This window comes from Vulpes vulpes, chromosome 5 (genome assembly GCF_048418805.1).
Source record: "Vulpes vulpes isolate BD-2025 chromosome 5, VulVul3, whole genome shotgun sequence".
Taxonomy (NCBI): Eukaryota; Metazoa; Chordata; class Mammalia; order Carnivora; family Canidae; genus Vulpes; species Vulpes vulpes.
In genome coordinates, this window is record NC_132784.1 from 33,832,135 (window position 1) to 33,852,263 (window position 20,129).

At 43.1% G+C, this 20,129-nt stretch overlaps 1 protein-coding gene across 1 annotated transcript in view; it reads left to right on the forward strand.

Moving 5' to 3' along the window:
• Window positions 1–20,129, forward strand: part of FMNL2 (formin like 2) — a 263,738-nt gene that overhangs the window by 185,187 nt on the left and 58,422 nt on the right. The window contains 2 exon segments of the mRNA XM_072757816.1: window positions 14,564–14,672; window positions 18,725–18,801. Coding sequence (XP_072613917.1) covers window positions 14,564–14,672; window positions 18,725–18,801 — 186 coding nt within the window.

The following is a 20,129-nucleotide window of genomic DNA, read 5'->3' on the forward strand; positions in this document are numbered from 1 at the left end:
GAATCTGGAGGGGTCTCAGGCATGATTCGTTGGATACGTCTCGTCAGCAAGGCGCCGTGCCAAGCCCCTTCTCTCCAAGGAGCTACCTGCGTCCTGGAGACCAAGTCCCTCGCGGGCCGTTGGCCCAAATGCCGTCGATGATGCTTTACTGCAATAGATACTTGGGTTCGCGGCAGTTTTCCTGATCGTATTCAGATATGTGGGAACACAACTCTGTACACGTTTGCTCGTAAAGTAAGAGGTATTTTAGAAGAGTGGAGCTCTTGGAAGCCCCTTCAAGTTCTTTGATTTCAACAGTAGCGTTTTACCTTGAATTTTAATTGTTGGGGGAAGAAAGTCATGTAACCTCTTAGCTTTGAACCATTATAATAGGAGGTTAAAAAAAAATCTCTGAATTGTGCAGTCAGAAGCTAAAGCATTTTTGTTCATTTTGATTCACAACAAGGAGAACTCAGTTCTGATCATTTGCCAGTTTGTGTAAATTAGGTGTGCAATTTCTAAAATGACCACTAGTCTCTGTTCGCTTCCCTCTTCTCCCAAGTTATACAAAATCAACTCAGATCTTTAATGGTCTTCGTTATTGGGAGTTGTAATCTGTATTTTTGTTCTAATGTGTTCCTTCTTCTTAACTCAAACTTCCTGTACGGGAAGATACTGAAAAATCTATTTCCATAGAATTCAACTTAAAGGAGGAAGAAACTACAAAGAAAAATAGATTAAAAGTTATTCTCAAAGCTTGAGTTCTCTCTGTTCATCAGATTAGATGGCAGGTACTGACTGAAATTTTCATTACCACTGAATTTAGAAAAGGAAAATAAAGAATAAAGACAAAAAAGATAAAAAGGTAAAAACAAAAAGCAAGAGAAAAGGAGTAGGAGAAGAAAGAATGAGGAGGCTATCATTATAGGCAGCATTTGAATATTATTTCTTTTTTAAAAATATTCATTCATTCATTCATTCATTCATTCATGAGAGACAGAGTCAGAGACACAGGCAGAGGGAGAACCAGGCCCCCTGCAGGGAGCCTGATGAGGGACTCCATCCAGGACCCCGGGGTCATGCCCTGGGCTGAAGGCAGCCGCTCAACTGCTGAGCCGCCCAGGTGTCCCTTGAATATTATTTCTAAGGGAAGAGAAATGTTGAAGAAACCCCTTAACCTGATAGACTTTTGTCCTGAAGATCTGAGGTTCCAGAAAATGCAGTAATTATCTATAAAATAAAGGCTTTCTAAATTTGCAGACTTTGTAAAAAAATAATCTGCAACGACAGACTTTCGGTTTTACTCTTCAGCACATTTTCTAAGCAGAGACAACCGAAGGTATTGGGCTGTTGTGTTTCAGATTTTTGTATTCTTTTGTTTATTTCAAGTTGAGAAAAGAGAAAAAATGTACTTGGGTTAAGAATGTACAAATTTCGGCTTTTCAGCTAGGAGCTTGTTTTAATGGCCCTGCTAGTGACAGTGGTGACAGCTTTAATTAGAGCTTGTGGTGCACCACACTGGCAGGTGGGTCAACCCTTTCCCGCTCTGAGAAGCTCCGATTTCACTTGTTTCGCCTCTTCGTCGGGTCTTTTCTCCGATGGAAGACCAACTGAGAGAGGCTGAGATATGGAAGTCGTCTGGCTGGGGTACTGCTCACAGTCCTCTGGTTGGTAGAGACGAGGCTCAGGGACCAGACGCACCTGTGTGAGATTACATTAATTCCTGTAAAGAACTTGGTTCAATAGTGAGTAGTCGGTCAATGCTAACCACATAAGATTGAGAGAAAAATCGAAGATGCCTCAGGAACTTCCTACAGCTGGTCCAGGACCTTTATCCAAAAGACTTATCAGTATGTGAAGGGTGCTTTGCCAACATGCTGGGGCTGCAGAAAGATACATAAACTATTTGGATATGGTCCGTGGCTGATAAAGGACCCATCTTCATGAAACCTTTTGGGAGGTATTCAAGGATTATTAGTCCCATGTTACAGACGAGAAAGCCAAGGCTCAGAGAAGTTATCTATACTTAGTGATAGAGCCAGAATTGTTTTTTTTTTTTTTAAGATTCATTTATTTATTCATGAGAGACACAGAGCGAGAGGCAGAGACCCAGGCAGAGGGAGAAGCAGGCTCCATGCAGGGAGCCAGACTCGGTCCCGAAGGCAGGTGCCCAACCCCTGAGCCACCCAGGTGTCCTAGAGCCAGAATTTATTTTTTATTTTTTATTTTTATTTATTTTTATTTTTTTAGAGCCAGAATTTGTAATTAGTCTTCTGACTTCTATGTCAAATGTTTTTATGACTTGATTGAGAAAATACATGTGGGATTCCTGGGTAGCTCAGCGGTTAAGTGCCTGCCTTCAGCCCAGGGCATGATCCTGGAGACCCAGGATCAAATCCCACGTCAGGCTCACTGCATGGAGCCTGCTTCTCCCTCTGCCTATGTCTCTGCCTCTCTCTCTCTCTCTATCTCTCATGAATAAATAAATAAAATCTTAAAAAAAAAAAAAGAAAATATATGTGTGTGTGTGTGCGCGTGCGCACTCCTGCACCCTGACTTTTGTTAAGTGTCATGAGTATAACCAAAACCAAAGTATGGAGCTTTAGAAGCTAGAGTGAACAGTAAAACCTAGGGAAGATTCGCGACGTGGTCTGGATGTGCAAGAGCAGTAGGATTTGCAGGATAGACTGTGGAAGGGGGGAGCGGGTGTTGCAAGCCGTGGCTCAGTCGTAAGACCACATGGTTTGTTTAGGAAACAATGAATAGATGAGTCTGGCTGGAAGCAGTTTAGAGCCAGTTTATGTAATATTTTGAAGGCCAGGCCAGGAATTGTCATTTTAGCTCATTGGCAAAGATCTATTGAAGGCTTGTGAAAAGAGGGCGATTTGGGATAAACATAGAAATATTTCTATTTAAAGGTTTAAAGGTCACAGGAGATAGGCGGTTTCCTTGAACACGCCTCACACAGGGATATATATGGATTAATTAGCAATTCAGTAGCAAATGCCTTTGTCAAAGGGAATTCAGTGAAAAACCAGAAAGTTCAGATTCTTCATGTGATGAATTGGCAGCCTGTTTGCTCACTTATTCCATTCAAAAAGCATATATGGAAATCTTTTGATTCACAGGTTCTGTTCTAGTTGTTAGCTGGTCCTGTGATGGGAAATGTAGATAAATGGAAAATTTCAGTAACTAATAAAAAAGGTTCATTAGGAGGTTTGTATGTCTCTGTCTGTGTCTCCCTCCGCCCTCCTTATCCTCTGTTTCCCTTTTTCTCTTTCCCTCCACTTCGAACTGTCTGGATTCAGCTCTTTGAGCTCTGTTTCTTTTGGCCGTGGAGACCATCAGAAAGTGCTTTTGCTTCATTTTTCTCAGCATCATATATTTTATGAGTTTAATTGATAGAAGAAATACGCCCAAGTGATGTCATGTCTGAAGGGTAAGAGAGGAAACCTAAAACCCCAAATCTTGGTAAAGTTATATTAAGCCCAGACCTTGGAACCATAAAAGACTAATAAAATTATGCCAAATTGTGTGACATACCCAGTTGGCATTGCATCACAGTTGAGTTGAACCCTCACCTTCGCTTCTAAGGAAGTTCTAATTACTGAGTTTTATTTATTTATTTATTTATTTATTTATTTATTTATTTATTTATTTATTTTAATTTTTTTCTGAGTTTTATTTATAGGTAGATATTAGCTTGATATCTGAATAGTTAGACTGTTTGAAAATACTGTTTGTAAGAGAAAAAAATGTGCCCTTTTTCAGTTGCCATTAGGGCTTCGATATTACCGACTTCACACATATTGGCAAGAACGGTCTATAGACTTTCAAAAAAAACATTTATTTTGCCAGACTCTGAGAAAGTCTGGTTTAGGTCAGACCAGGAAACACTCATTCAAGCTTCTACAGTAATTTGTTGTCTGTGGATAGTTCGGGGTCACGGGGGGAAGCAGACCTGTACACAGGCAGCCCACCCACAAGAGGAGGTCTGAGTGTCCAGAAACAAGTATATGTAGTTAAAACAATGGGTTGCCGACCAGGCTTATTTCAAGGTATTGCCAGGTGAGCAGCGGCTTCCCTTGGTGTTTACCAAGTGCTGGATGCTTTGCAGGTGTAGATCCCTGCACGTACCCACCGTTGGACAATCTAGCTTTTGTTCCAAAGCAGTGTCCTTTCTCCTGTACCTCCAGAATTATCATGGAAACATTATGTATCCTTCATTCTCATGTTCATCACCTATTTTTTTAAATATACCTGTTTTTATTTATTTTTAAAAAGATTTGTTTATTTTAGAGATGGGGGAGCAGAGGGAGAGGGTGAGGGAGAGAGAGTTTTAAGCAGACTCTGTGCTGAGCATGGAGCTGGACACGGGGCTCACTCTCAGGACCCTGAGGTGACCTGCGCTGAAATCAAGAGGTGGACGCTTCACTGGCTGTACCACCCAGGCATCCCATCTCCTTTTATTTTTTTATGGTCTTAAGAACACTTAACATGAGATCTTACCCTCCTAACAGATTTTTAAGTGCACAAATCAGTACTGGTAACTTCAGGCAGAGTGTTGTGCAGCAGATCTCTAGCACTTACCTTGTGTAACTGAAACTATACCCATCAACTAGCAATTTCCAGTGTCCCCCTCCACTCAGCCCTGGCAACCACCGTTCTGTTCCGGCTTCTAAAAGTTAGACTGGGAACACCCGGGTGGCTCGGTGGTTGAGCATCTGCCTTCAGCCCAGGGCATGACCCTGGAGACCCAGGGTCGAGTCCCACGTCGGGCTCCCCGCATGGAGCCAGTTCTCCCTCTGCCTGTGTCTCTGCCTCTCTCTGTGTCTCTCATGAATAAATAAAATCTTTAAAAAAATAAATAAAAATAAAAGTTGGACTGTTTTAGATACCTTTAAAGATTTATTTTTATTTATTTATTTATGATAGTCACAGAGAGAGAGAGAGGCAGAGACACAGGCAGAGGGAGAAGCAGGCTCCATGCACCCGGAGCCGGACGTGGGATTCGATCCCGGGTCTCCAGGATCGTGCCCTGGGCCAAAGGCAGCCGCTAAACCGCTGCGCCACCCAGGGATCCCTGTTTTAGATACCTTTAAACAGGCTCATATGTTTGTACTTATTTCACTTAGGACACCTCAAGGGTCATCCCTGTTGGTACACGTTGCAGGATTTCCTTTTCTTTTTTTTTAAACCACTAATATTCCATTCGATATATTTACATTTACTTTTCACTTTTTATTTTGATACTGTTTAAAATTTGAAAAAATTAGAAGAGTACAGTGATCTCTCTTATGCTCTTTATACAGATTTAAAAATTATTAATATTTTGTTTCTGTTTATGCATTTGCTTTTGTAAACATACACCCTTTCTAACCCTTTGAAAGCAGGTTACAGAATTGTGCCTTTTCCCTCCTAATTATCCCAATGTAGATTTCCTAAGACAAAGACCTACTCTTATTAACCACGACACAGTGACCAAGATAAGAATGTTTCAATATTGACACTTTCTTAGTCCAGTCTGATTGTTTCATCAGTTATCCCACTGTCTTCCATTACTTTTTTTTTTTTCATTTTTATCCGTCCGGGATCCAATGCAAGGATCATTTAGTAGTTGTGTCTGTGTAGCGTCCTTTAACTTGGAACAGTTCCTCATCTTTGCTTTGTCTTTCATGACTTAGTGTTTTGTGTGTGTGAATATATAATATTTTTATGAGCTCTAATTGTATAATGTGGAACTTTCAGATGTACAGCCTGTTGATTTGAAGAATTTATGTATTGCAGCATGATTAACACAGTAGCATCAGCTACCACCGCTGCCGTGTCACATAATTATTATTTTTTTTAACCACATTTTCCTTATCCACTCATCTGTTGATGGGCATTTGGATTGTGTTTGCGTCTTGGCTGTTACAAATAATGCTGCAGTGAGTACAGGTGTGCAGATGCCTCTTTGAGATTTTGATTTCAGTTATTTTGGATAAATACTGGAAGTGAAGTTGCTGGATCATATGGTAGTTCTATTTTTGTTTTTGAGGGGAACTCCTTTTTCCCATAGTGTCTTTATAACTTATATCCCTCCTCCCCCAACAGCGCTCAAGGGTTTTAGTTTTTCCACATCATTGCCAACACTTGGAACCTCTTGGGTTTTTTTGTTGTTGTTGTTTTGTGGGGTTTTTTGGTAACAGTCATCCTGACGGCAGTGAGGTGAATGTCACATTGTGGTTTTGATTGCATTTCCCTGATGATTAGTAATGTTGAGCATCTTTGTAGATATTGTCAGTCATTTGTACGTCGTCTTTGGAGAAATGCCTGTTCAAGTCCTTTGCCTATTCTTTAAGTTGGATTATTTGGTTTTTTTTTCTTTTGCTGTTGAGTACTGGGGTTCCTTAGAGGTTTTGGATATTGATGTTTTGCAAATATTTTTTTTCTATCTTGTAGGTTACCTTTTACTCCATTTCCTTTCTGTGCAGAAGCCTTTTAGTTTGATGTCGTCTGACTTGTCTGTCATATCCCTAAACATAAGGAGCTAGTTCCTAATGACTATAGCTTCATTTCTGACCCTCTCGTAGTGAGCAGCGGTTTAAGGACAGCACAGCATGAGTCTAACCAGAATCTAACCAACAGTACGTGTGATTCAGGCTACCAACGTGTGCCTGGCAGGGGAACTTCTTCGGGTCTGATCTGTAGTAGGCAGATTCCAGGCAGCTGCTGCCCTGGCTTTCCTTTGCCAGGCTTGCCAGTCTTTTTTTTTCTGGAGGCAAAATTTCAGGTTTTGCTTGCCTTGTCATTTCTTACTAGACTAAGTCGGTGGGTTGGAGCTCACTCATCCGTCATTCTGCTGAAGGGCTTTTAAAACCAACACCTCCTTTCCCGGTGGCACCTGCTGCCACTTCTGTGCAGGTCGAGCCATTCACCACCTGCTTCTCAGCACATTCGTTGCCGTGCATGAAGCAGGGGCTCAGATGGCACCTGTCACAGTGGCACTAAACAGGAAATGTGTTGTATAGGGTTCTTAAAAGGCATTTGTAGAAATTGCTGAGCTTCGTGTGCCTGTTACCCTAGCTTTTGACCTACGACTTCTTTATTATTTTGTGTACTTATAACTGCTGGTGCCTACATTTAATGCAAGTGATTGGAGCCATTTATGTTTGGTTTTGATCTTGAGTCTGTTTTGTGATCTGTTTTTTTTCCATAGTCACAGAATTTTTTGAATTCCAATTGGCAGCTCCTCCAAGACAGTGTCTCCTCTTCAAATGCTAGGGGAACATTTTAGTTTTAATTCAGTGCTTTGGACAGGATAGCGGAGAGTTCTCAAAGTTAATGAAGAAGGTCTGGGAAATTTGGTGGTGTTGGTTTCCCTTCTAAGGTTTTGGTCAAAATGACTTCTCAAAAGACAGGATTTTCTTAAAATTCTTGAGACCTCAAAAAAAAAAAACCTAAATATTCATCTCTCTCTTTTTTTTTCTTTTTTTTTGTTTTTTTTTTTTTTTTGTACAAATGGCAGGCACTCCAAAAATTGGACTCGGGGCTGTTTTCTGCCTTCTGGAAACCATCTCTTATATCCAGGCATCCAGAGCCCCAAAGCTCTGCATGCCCAAAGGCGAGAAGAAAGGTTCTCAGGGCAGCCAGTATTTAGGGACTATGTTCTGGTGGTCCCGGCATTGGTTTCCCATCCCTCCACTAAATAGTCTGTCCCCTTGTTTTTTCCTCTGGAATCTGAGAGTGTTCCCTCCAACCCTCGTGTCTCCAGGAAGCTGCCCTGAGTCACCAGAGAGGCCTGATTGTTTCAGGACCTCATTAGACCTGCTCTCATTAACACATATTCAGAAGGACTTTCTTGGGCAGAAAGTGGTCTCTAAGCGTCTGATCTGGACGTTAGGGACTCTCTGAATGCTGTCATCCATAAAAACAATGAGGCAACTGGCAAAATATGTCAGAATCAACTTTTTCAGAATTCTGGGAATTAGCTAGTCTTGCAGCAATCTGGGGAGCTTTTATTTAGGAAAAATAAGTGAATCCTGGTGTAAGAACAGCTGGTTTTGTGGCAGTTCACTTGCTCTGACTCCCCCCGCCACCCCCCCAGTTCCACAGAAGCCTGGAAAACCAGCAGCTCCGTAATCACAGTGAAAAACCATCAGCCTGGCAGCCGGCGGTCGGGCCGAAAGGAAATGAGGTTCCTTCCAAGCCTGTCTTCTGCCTCCTCCCACATTAAGCTGTGATGCACTGTGAGACTGAGAACCGGCCAAGAAGCCAGTTGTACGCTGCTGTTACGGGAACATCCCCATGAGCTGTTGACGGAGGCTGGGACCCATCAGAATCCCATGGGACAGGAGTGGCTCGGCTGCCTCGGGTGTCCCAGACCAGGGAAGCCAGTGCTGCCTCTCAGGGACAGTAGCACAGTGAACCAGACACGCCTGGCCCAGGTAGCCTCTGTTTTACGAGGTTTCATCATGACTTGAGGAAGGAAAGATCGTAGCAGTTGTTTCACTGTGCATAATTCTGCGAGGGTACATGTGCCAGTTCCCTAGATTCCCAGAAGCTCCCGTACCTCCTGCGGAGTCACGCACTGAACCCTGCGTAAAGCTCAGGTCTGTCCAGAGAGCTAACCTAGGATGACACGCTCGTGAAGGGCGCACGCGGCCTGGCCCAAAGGGCCTGGGGTGTGGAGCGGATGCAGGCCGGTCTCAGCTGCGGTGTGTTGGACCTCATTTACGTGTGTCGGCGTGACTGTGCCTGCAGCGTGTGCTTGGGATGGCTGGTCTTGAGCTCCTGGAGTTTTTAATTGGTGACTGATGATGACTGTGATTTTCCAGCCTGACCTTGAGGGAATCTGCATAACACATACATGTGGTGGAGCCCCATGGCTCACCGGTCACCGTCGTCCTCTCTCAGTACAAACCGGTAATCCTAGTACTCAGCCTTCTTGATGTCCGCATGGACATGCGCAGCACCAGGGAAAAAGATTTTTTTTTTCAAAGTCCAGTTTTTCTGATGATACTGGGTGCTTTTGTATCATGTGTTGTGGTGGAATTGAGCCTACACCATAGAAGTGTGAACCCTGCTTTATGAAGGTAGAGACACCCGCTTTCCATCCGAGAGGCCTTTGGGGAAACATCCTCCAGGGTGATTGAAGTGGAAAAGGCATCGTGATCACACCTTAGCTCTCTCGACCATCCACAAGTGCTGTTTTTATGCAGCTTTTCCCCCCTCTGTTTGGAAAGTCACACAAATCCACTGTAGAAAACTAGAAATACAGACCAAAATGGTGACTCCAAGGATCACAAAAGATGGGTACGTTTTAAATCCATCTTGGTAGCAGTTCGTGTTTAGTGATGCTCATTATCATGTCACTTTTATGAGACTCACCCCACAATTTGTCCATTCTTTTTAGATTTACCTCTTGAATTAGAACCCTGTTTAAAAACAACTTTCATTTGCCTAAAGACCGTTTCCCGGAAAAGGTCTGTGTTAGCTCAGTCAGACCTGGCTTGATTGAGAAAAGATTGATTCTATGGGGATTTTGAGTATGATACCCTACAGGAGAAAATGACCTCCTTCGGGTTGACCTCCTTCCTACTGGTCGGCTCTGTACCATGTTGTCCTGTGCAGGGGTGTGTCCTGCTGAGCTTATATCCCACATGGAGACGTGCATGCAATGGAAGGTGGGGCTGGGTTTGATGCGCACTGAGCACGTTTCATACAGGGGTTATCAACATACTTCTCTATTGCTTCCTAAACTAAGTGGTGAGCCCTCAAAGGCAGAAGCAACATCTTTCATTACCTTTCATTTTTCCTTAACACTTAGTAGGGTTTAGCATAAATAGGAGATGCTTAATAAAAGCAACTTTGGAGCTTAAGCACAAGTTTTAGGTTGATTTCCTGTGGCTGATAGAGAACATCAGAAGCCAGTACTTGAAGTTTTTATTTAAATTCCAGTTAACACAGTATAATGTTAGTGTCAGGTATACAGTATAATGTACAGCCCTTCGGTACATCGCTCTGTGCTCATCATGACACAAGTGTGCTCCTTAATCGAGGCCGGTACTTTAGATTGCTCACCTTGTCCAGGTAACCTTGTTACAGTTAAGTGGATCCAGGAAATTGTTAGTCTTAACTCTTGTTGGTATTTTAGGTCAACTTAAGAGGATCTATTCAAATCAGCTACACAGGGACATGTTTTTTGGGTACTCCAGTACATTGGAGCTGAATTTAAAAGTATCCAAAAATTATTATTATTATTTATTTATTTTTTTTTTTAATTTATGATAGTCACAGAGAGAGAGAGAGAGGCAGAGACACAGGTGGAGGGAGAAGCAGGCTCCATGCACCGGGAGCCTGATGTAGGATTCGATCCCGGGTCTCCAGGATTGCGCCCTGGGCCAAAGGCAGGCGCCAAACAGCTGCGCCACCCAGGGATCCCAAAGTATCCAAAAATTTAAAAAAGGTGATGTTATAGCAAATAAACTAAATGTCTAGTTAAATAGATTTAAATCTATTAAACATGCACAAAATGTGCATGTTGAAGTGTGGAGTAATGCACATGCTAACCCATGGCACAGTCCCTAAAATCAAGCCTAATTTAACGTGACCCTAAATTATTTTCAGATACTTTGTATTTGCAGAGGTCAAGAGTTGGTGATCTCTCTCCAGGTGCATTTACTTAAGGGGAGAAAATTCTTTTAGAAAAATAATTCCAAAATATGGGGCAAAATTTACTATTAAAAAAAAAAAACCACTTCATTTTTCTGGTAAGTGATACAGAGTGAAGATTTAAAAAGAAAACTGCCGGGGTGCCTGGGTGGCTCAGTCGGTTAAGCGTTTGCCTTTGGCTCGGGTCATGATCCTGGGGTCCTGGGATCGAGCCCTGCATCGGGCTCCCTGCTCAGTGGGGAGCCTGCTCCTCTCCCTCCCTCCGCTGCTGTTCCTGCTTATGCTCTCCCTCTCTCACTTTTTGTCAAATAAAAAAGAAAACTGCTTTCCTGGGCGCCTACGTGGCTCAGTCTGTTAAGCATCTGACCCTTGATTTCGGCTCAGGTCATGATCTCAGGGACATGGGATCCATGCTCTGTGCAGAGTCTGCTTATCCCTCTGCCTCCCTTTCTGCCCCTCCCCTTGCACATGCTTTCTCTCTAAAAATGAATAAAATCTTCAAAAAACAAAAACAAAAACTGCTTACCAAGTGCATTGGCCACTGTGTTCTGAAAAAGATGCCCAGATGCTGCTGTTCTTAGCAAACTGAGCCTTAACCCTGCCTGGTGAAATAATTATTGGGAGTGGGGAAATGACACCTATATAGACCCGGTGCTGTCAGGATGACGGATGTGAACATTTGACAAAGAACTTGCCAGCACAGATGGCTGTGGCGGTAGTTTTTGCACATGATAACCTGACAGATTGTGCTTGAGTTGCAACTTGTAAAAAGAGGCTACCCTAAATCCCAGGGAGCACCCTTGGAGTCTTGTCTCTTACTTTTTATCTGCTGTGTGTTGTCATTTCTTTGGGCTTCAATTTACTGATCTGAATCAGGAAAGATTGTCTAAAGGATATCACAGACCTCCTTTGGCTTTCAGTGCTGATTTTTCATTATGGGTTGTAGTGGTATTTTTAAAAAAATATATTGTGATGCTGTCATTTTATTTTATTTATTTTTAAAGATTTTATTTATTTATTCATGAGAGACACCCAGAGAGAGGCAGAGACACAGGCAGAGGGAGAAGCAGGCTCCATGTGGGAAGCTGGATGTGGGACTCGATCCCGGGACCCCAGGGTCACACCCTGAGCCACCCAGGCACCCCCTGAAGCTGTGATTTTAAATACAAGTTCAAATGTTGCCTTTAATTCTCCATATTTGTATAAACCAAAATGGGAGAAAAATAAATTTTAAATTAAATGCCTTACACCTTAGGAAAAAATGCTTATCTATATATTTTTAAGCAGAGAATATCAATACATAAAATATATTGTTCTTTATTGACCTATATTTTTAAGATCCTTAAATATTGATAAGTATCCATGTGCTGTTTTATATTAAATACATTTTAAGTGTAGATCCAGGATGTATATTTGAGATTACCCACCTACAAGAATAAATAGAAACCTTCTTTTGCTGCTAAGTAATTAGAATATTATAATTAATCAATTTTTGCTACTTTCTACAAATAATGGAAGTAATGACAAACACATCTGCTTCTTAGAGTCGTAGTAAAATCCTGAAGCTGAAGAACTTAATAAGTGAAAGGAAGGAACCTGCTCATTAAAGAGAGATCTTTACATCGTACTTTACATCATACATTAAATGTGTATGTTTGGTCTACTTGGCAAAATCATTCAAATGTATACGACAGTGATGCAGAAATCTGCACCGGTGTGGAAGGGACTTGTGCATCTTCTTTACAGAGTTACTTGCTTTGGTCAGTAGATCTTCTGCAGTCATTGCTGCACATAAATATAATTTAGCAGAAGACAGTTGATTCCCTTGAAAATCACCTTTTTTTCTTTTTTAAGATTTTATTTATTTATTCATGAGAATACACAGAGAGGAGAGAGAGAGAGGCAGAGACCCAGGCAGAGGGAGAAGCAGGCTCCATGCAGGGAGCCCGATGTGGGACTCGATCCCAGGACCCTGGGGTCACGCCCTGGGCCAAAGGCGGCACTAAACCATGGAGCCACCTGGGCTGCCCTCTTTTTCTTTTTTAAGCTTAATCAGAGATAACGTTGTTTTGCTCTGGTAGCCACTGTTTCCAATGAAAAATGCTGACTCTGTCGTCAGCTCTCCTATGCTTCATAAGTGATGCCATTAAAGAAATACAAAGAAATGGCGGGGGTGGGGGGGAGCTTTCTCATATAGACTAAAGACCACATGCATTTGGGTCAGGTTGGCCGTGTGGTTACTATTTGAAGAGGCACCAATCTCCTGAGCCCTCCGTGAAGTGTGTGAGCAGACATGCTCAGGCTGGGGCTGTGGCAAAGGGACATGTTCCACAGTTGTATTTTGGATATTGAAATTATGCTTACTATCATGAAAATCTGAATTTGTTTCCTTAACTTTGTTTTTTTGCATTTGGAAGAGAATTAGGCCAGCCTCCATTGCTGCAGTTTTATTTCCAAGTGTGTATAAGGCAGGAAGTCCTTGAATAAAGCAGTCTTCTTTATTTCCCCCTAGTTATGGTAAACTATTTTTATTATAGAAGTTTTTCTAATTATAGGAAAATTAGAAATTACGTGTGAACAAAAAAGAAAAATCTACAGTCACATCACCTGAGATAACAACTATGTAATTCATTGCATTTCTAGCATATTTTCTTCTAGCTGTTTTTCCTTAACACATGTGCCTATGCATATGCATGTAAAACAGACATGATACATGTCATTTGGTAAAAAAGTAATAATAAAGCATTCTTCCCGAGGCTAGCATAAGCAAGCTAAGTTTTATACATTCAGGTATATGGAGGCAAACGTTGAAGTGCGTTTCGCAAGTATATTTGGGTCATTCGTAGGCTTATGTGAAAAAATCATCTTCTGTTTCATAGTTTTTGAAAAGAAAAGGAATTAGGAGGGCTGCTCAGAGAAACAGTTTCAGACAAACTTGTCAATTCAGTTTTCAGCTCTTAGCCAGCACCTGCGGGACTTTTGAAAGCGGTTAACATTCATCAGAACTTCCTTTAAATTTTTTAATTAGCTCAAGAAGAAGGCAGGCCTGTGGCTCATTTTGCAGATCATTTCTGTAGTTGACGCTATAGGAGAGTAGGTGACAGTTTTTAAAAATTGGCTTGTGTTTCAGGCGTGGAGCTGCAGAGGAAACCTTACGTGGGTGCCCGCGTAGAGCTGGCGTGCCCGCGCGTGGTGGTGGGCGCTCGTCCCCCTTGCCCTGCCTCGCGCGTGCGGCTCTGGAACTCCCGGGCGGGAGCTCGGGCCCAGCAGCGCGGGCTCTAGGACGAGTCATCTTAACGCTGAAGCCACTGCGCCCGGTGGAATCTCAGCCTGTTGCGTCTCTGCTTCGGCCTCCACGCCTGGCTTAAGCGAGGCTCGGGCTGAGGAGGCATCTGAATCCTTAAAGGTCCAGCATCACAGGCTGGTATCGAGTTGCTGATGTAGGTCTTGCCGAGGCCTAAACTCCCAACAGGGAATCCTGCGACCAGTAATGCGAAGGTGCAGCTCACCTTGGGCCAGAGGATTCCAGGTCTGTGTGTAAATTCACTCCTTCACCGGGTTGCAGACGCAGTCGGCCGGCATGTCGTTTCAGTCACGTCTGCATATCTCGCCTGGCTTCCTGATTAGGTGCCTGGGGTTGTTCATGGACCTTGTGCACGATCCAACGAGTTATGTGCCGTGAACGAGATGGAGTCTCCTTGGCCCTAGTGTCTGGCTTGACTAGATGATGACCGGACAGAGAATCATGTAGGCCTTGCAGTCTGCAGACATGGCTCTGCGGCGATGGGCTTGATGGTGGTGGTTTCAACCTGCAGTCCTCACTCAGGTGCAGGCAAAGACAGAGAACAAGTTCCATTTTTTTAAGCGCATGTGCCTGTCCTGAGAAGGTAATCTACAGTTTTATAGAAATTTCCCTTTTTATTTGTAGATATAATACTTTGCCAAGCAGAAGAACCTTGAAAAATTCAAGATTAGTGAGTAAGAAGGATGATGTACACGTGTGTATCATGTGTTTACGTGCCATCATGAATTACCAGGTATGTTTGTGTTCTGATTCTTTAAAAAAAAAAAAATTTCAATTTGTCAGATTTATATCTTGTCCTCTTTGGTTTCTTTGTCTTATTTCTATTTGAAGTAAAAACCAGGATTTAATGCTATTCTACTAAAAAGGGTCTGGTTCGTTTTAATACTCAAGATTTAACTCAATGCCTGTATTTTAATTGGGATTTGTCCTTTGTGGTGTATTTATGGAAGATAGTTTTCTCCTTCAGTCATAGACTTGTGTAGATTACTTGGTAAATGTTTGTGACCATTGAAGATTGAGTAAGCTGCTGCTTGTGGGCATTGACGGAACAATTTTAGAACACGAGGAATGGATAGACTCTCACGTGGGTCAGTGGTTCTCAAAGGGTTAGGATGGTAAAAAGGTGAGAAGTTATAATTATTGTCTGTTGGATTAGTGGTTCTTTTCTGAATTTTTAAAGATTTTGTTTATTTGAGAGAGCACACACACAAGCACAAGCAGGAGGGGCAGGGGCAGAGGGGGACGCAGACTCCCCACCCGAGCAGGGAGCCTGACTCAGGACTCGATCCCAGGACCCAGAGATCATGACCTGAGCTGAAGGCAGGTGCTTAACCAACTGAGCCACCCAGGTGCCTCTGGACTTAGTGGTGCTTAATCTTTATAAGAAGCACCTGGAGGATCCTTGTTACAAGGGCAGATTCCTCCTATGGGTGTTTTTTTTTTTTTTTTTTAAGATTTCATTTATTTATTCATGAGAGACAGAGGGGCAGAGACACAGGCAGAGGGAGAAGCAGGCTCCATGCAGGGAGCCCGACGTGGGACTGGATCCCAGGTCTCCGGCCGAAGGCAGGTGCTAAACCGCTGAGCCACCCAGGGATCCCTGCTATGGGTGATTTTGATTCAGGTGATCACCATCATAACAGATTAATGTGTGTGTTGGATTAACTCCAGCAATAAAGTGGAAGTTGGAGCCTGGAGTATCAAGAGTGAACTGACAGGGTCAAAGTTAGATAAGCAGAACTAGGGGAAGAATCAGAAAAACATAATTGGAATATAAAAATAGGGCTTGATATCCACGAATAGGGATGCTACAGGTGGGTCCAAGCAGAGGTGGAAAATAAATGCATAGGTGGGGAGGGTCAGTATTAGAATTCGAACCCGACGTAAGGATGCTGAATTGAATTTGAGAAGGGAAATGTGTATTTTATTTCTTCTTTTAATTACTATTTTTTGAGCATTGCCAGATAGACCCTGTTCAGAGCAAAGGGAATACATTAAATAAATAAATGCCCCAGGGAACTTACTGTCTAATGAGGGAAGATAGATGATAAATAACTTGAGAAATCATACAGTGTTCTATATAATAATGATGGTGAATTGAAACAAAAGCTAATACTTACTCCCCACCCAAAAAGACCCCAAAACACAAAACTAACAGAGTACTTTCTAATAGGACCGGTGCTTTTAAGCCTATTTATTTAATTTAGAGCTCATAACAGTCCTACACGATTGGTAATGTTACTCTCCCCAATTTACTGATGAGGGAACTGAGACACAGAATTAAGTAATTTGCCGAGGATCATAGAGTCAGTAAATAGATTTAAATCCAGGAAGAACGGCTCCAGAGAACTGTTACTAATACTGTAGAAAAATTAGCCAAGAAATGGGAATAGAAGTGATGAAAATGTGTGTGCAGTTCAGGGAAGCATCATGGAGAAGTAGCAGTTTGTCCTCGTAGCAGTTGTAACTAGGGAACAAGGTAAGAGGTTCTAGGGAAGGAAGAATCTAGATAGAAAAGGGGGCGAGTGCAAAGGCCATAGGGTGGGAATAAGTTTGCTGTGCTTGAAGCGCAGAAAGGAGACCGGGTTGTCTGGGTTGGAATAAGTGAGAGGAGAAGAGCAGGGGTTGAAATCTGATGTTAACACGGGGTCCCGGCTGGGTAGGGCTGTAAGAGTCAGTGGGAGGATTTTTGGCTTTACTGCAGGCAGAAAGCTTGTTGAACAGTTCTGAGGAAACCTGTGACATGACCTGGCACTTGATTTAACGTGACCTTTCTAGCTTCTGTGCTTAGGGTTGACCTTGGAGGCAAAGGCGCAAGGAAGTAGATCATCTAAGAGGTGGCTGCATTGGGCAGCCCGGGGGGGGGGGGGGGGGGGGGGGGGGGGGGGGGGCGGCGGGGGGGGGGGGCAGCGGTTAGCGCCGCCTTTAGCCCAGGGCGTGATCCTGGAGACGCGGGATTGAGTCCCGCGTCGGGCTCCCTGCGTGGAGCCTGCTTCTCCCCCTGCCTGTGTCTCTGCCCCCCTCTCTCTCTCTCTCTCTCTCTCTCTCTCTCTCTCTCTCTCTCTCATGGATAAATAAATAAAATCTTTTTAAAAAGAGGCTGCTGCATTAATCTCAGGTGAGTGTTGATGGCGGTACGGACTGGGATAATAGTAGAGATGATGAGAGGTGACCAGATTCTGGTTTTGACAGTAGAGGCAGCAGCATTGGCTGTGTGTTGAGAGGAGGGTGGCTCCGAGGTGTTTATCTGGGGCCCATGTAACGGAGTTGCCATCTACTAAATGTGGAAGGCTACAGGGTGATCAGATTTGGGAGACAAGATTAGGAGTGAAGTTTTCGGGATGTTACCGTTGAGATGGCTGCAGTCATCCAAATAGAGACCTTAAGTGGGTGGTTGGGTATGCCAGCCTGGAACCCAGGGCGGAGGTCTAGGCTGGAGATAGAAATTTGGGAACTAATAGATGGTGTTTAAAGCCAGGGGGGTGCTCGAGAGCAACAGGGGAAGACAGACAAGCAAAGAGGTCTAAAGTATGAATCCTGGGGCATTCTGCTGAAATGTCAGCGAGCTGAGGAAAACCTGATGGAGTCCGAGAAGTAGCCAGCCAGGTAGGAGGCACGTACAGCAGGTGTTTCAAGGAGAAGAGAGCACGCAGCTGTGACCTGTGCTGCCGCTAAGTCTTGTAAGATGATAAGTGAGAGGTGGCCGGGGGCTCAACGAGGTGGGTCGTTGGCGATGCTGGAGAGAGCGGTTTCCGTGGAGAAGAGGGAACGGAACCCCTGATTAAAGTGATTGCAAGAGACACAGCAGGATGTTGGGGACAGCGAGTGCTTGGAGTTTGGCCATAGAGGTTGGGGGGATGGGATATAAGGCAGTAGATGGACACAGGGTTGTAGGGTCAAGACTTTGCTGTTGTGACTGTTTAATTGGGTGCGTTAGAAGAATGAGGGATGGGTGAGTTGCTGGGGAGGGAATGGGATCAAAGACTCCAGTAGAGGGGATGGCCTTGGTTTAGAGCCCAGGAAGGTTCTTCAGGAAGAGGTGAGGGACGTAAGCTGTGGACCTATGGGAGGATTGATGTGGGGGTGAGAGCTTTTAGAAGCTGTTTTTTTTTTCCTGTTGGCTTATATTTTCTCAGTATAATTAGGAGTAACGTCATGAACTGAGAGTGAGCTTGGAGGAGGAGTAACTCCTCAAGTCAGTAGACTCCACAGTGATTCTGGAGCCTGTTGTTAAACCCGTGACGTCATTTACCTACCAGGCCTCAGAACAAGGCAGGTCTTCCTACGGGCTGGTCCCAAAAGCCATTGCCTGGAGTGGGGACTAGAAGCAGTGGTTGTGAACCCTGGCTGCACAGTGAAGTCAGCTTAAGAAGAGAATTTCAGGTGCCAGGAGCCCATCCTTGAGATTCAGAGTACATTGGCCTGGGGCGTATGCTGGAAAATCAGCGTTAGGTGTTTGTTGACTCTTCCACGTGATTTTGATGAGCGGCCAGATTGAGGATCACTGGACTGGAGCCTTTTCACCATTTTAATAAAGAGAAACATGTAGTTCAATCATAAAGAATGAGCATATGGTCCCTTGATAATAATAGCATGATTCCTAAACTTTTTCATAGAGAATCTCTACCACACGGATGTGCCAGAGACATAAATTCATTTATGACGGCATAACTTGCATTGGGTACAATCTTCAGGTTCTTTTTTTTTTTTTTTTTGTCAACATATAGACAGTCCCCTAAGTTGACGCCTAATGCTTTGTTTTTTTTTTTTTCACGTTGATTTTAGTATGGCTTCAACATGGTCATGTCTCATCCACATGCTGTAAACGAGATTGCCCTGAGCTTGAACAACAAGAATCCGAGGTAAGTTCACCTTGTTATTTTTCAAGTGCAAATCTAACTAGGGAAAGAAGAGAGCTAGTCAACAGTTAGTCAGGTTAGAGCTTTGAAACTTTAAAGGGCACCTCTTTGAATCGAGGTTGCCAGTGGGCTCCTTGGCTGTGCAGAATTTTCTTCTCAGCTGAGTTGTAATTTCCCATGTGGTGCGGTTGAACAACTGCGACGACACTACCCTTTCCTTCACTGTTTTCTTTAAGCTTTCCCTTCTTTCGAGGCCTGGTTCTTAGTATCCTTGCAAATTTTTCAAGATTTGGGTAGTGAGCACGAGGTTGCCGGGTTGTTAGGACTGGGGCCAGGAGGGTTTTCCTGCAGACTGAGCTGCACCACTTACTGTAAAGCTGACTATGGCCACTGGCCCCTGTCCGCGCTTCACTTTGCAACCTTTACCTACGTAGGTTTATGACCAAACAAAAGAAGAAACGGAAACAAAAATAACTGTGCATGCAAATTGCTGCTTCTGGTCACTTCGTTATTCAGAGCACAGATTGCCCCCAGCAGCCTGTCTTCATCCATTTATTCTACTTGCTATGAGAGGTCTTCCATTCTGGTGAGGCATTCTGCAGTTCACACATCTTCCGTCTTTCACCAGATACCTCTGTATTTAAGCTCTGTACCTGAAAACTTGTTAGTACAACTAAAAAATCTAATTACAAATGAGACCCTTTCTGTTATGCAATGAAATGAAAACTGTTAAGTCCTATTTAAATGTTGAATATTATTTCAAACTTTCTCTGATTATAGTTTTTTTTTTTTGCAGCTTTGTGACCATTTCCTTAGTTTACTAAAAAATCTGGGTAGTCATGCTTTTTCTCTGCCTTCTAGTGTAGGGAAGTTGTTACTCATTTTTCTTAAGATAATTAACATTGTGGATTAACAGGCCAGTCTTCATTTAGAGGTTGGCAATGACTTTTTTTCTTGGGGAAAAAAAAATACTGAAGTGATCTTATTATGAGAAAACAATGCTGTTCTTGATGTTGAATCTGAAAACTTAGACTGTATTACTAAGGATTTCCTTCTAAAAGTATTTCTGATGGAGTTTTCTTGAATCAGAAAATATCCTATCCTAGCACTGCTGTAATACAGCTCCACTCCGATCATTGAAGAAGTGGTGGTGGAAACTCACATTGTCTTAGGGGGTGACACCTTTATGGCACCATTTGCAAATTAGCAGATTTGAAATGTAGGACTTTAATTTCAGTAGATTTTGAACTTTTTGGGCAAATGTTATTTCTCCGACTCTAAAACCAGGGTAAACATTTAACCAGTGGGTTGTTTTCCTGAAAATTCCCAAG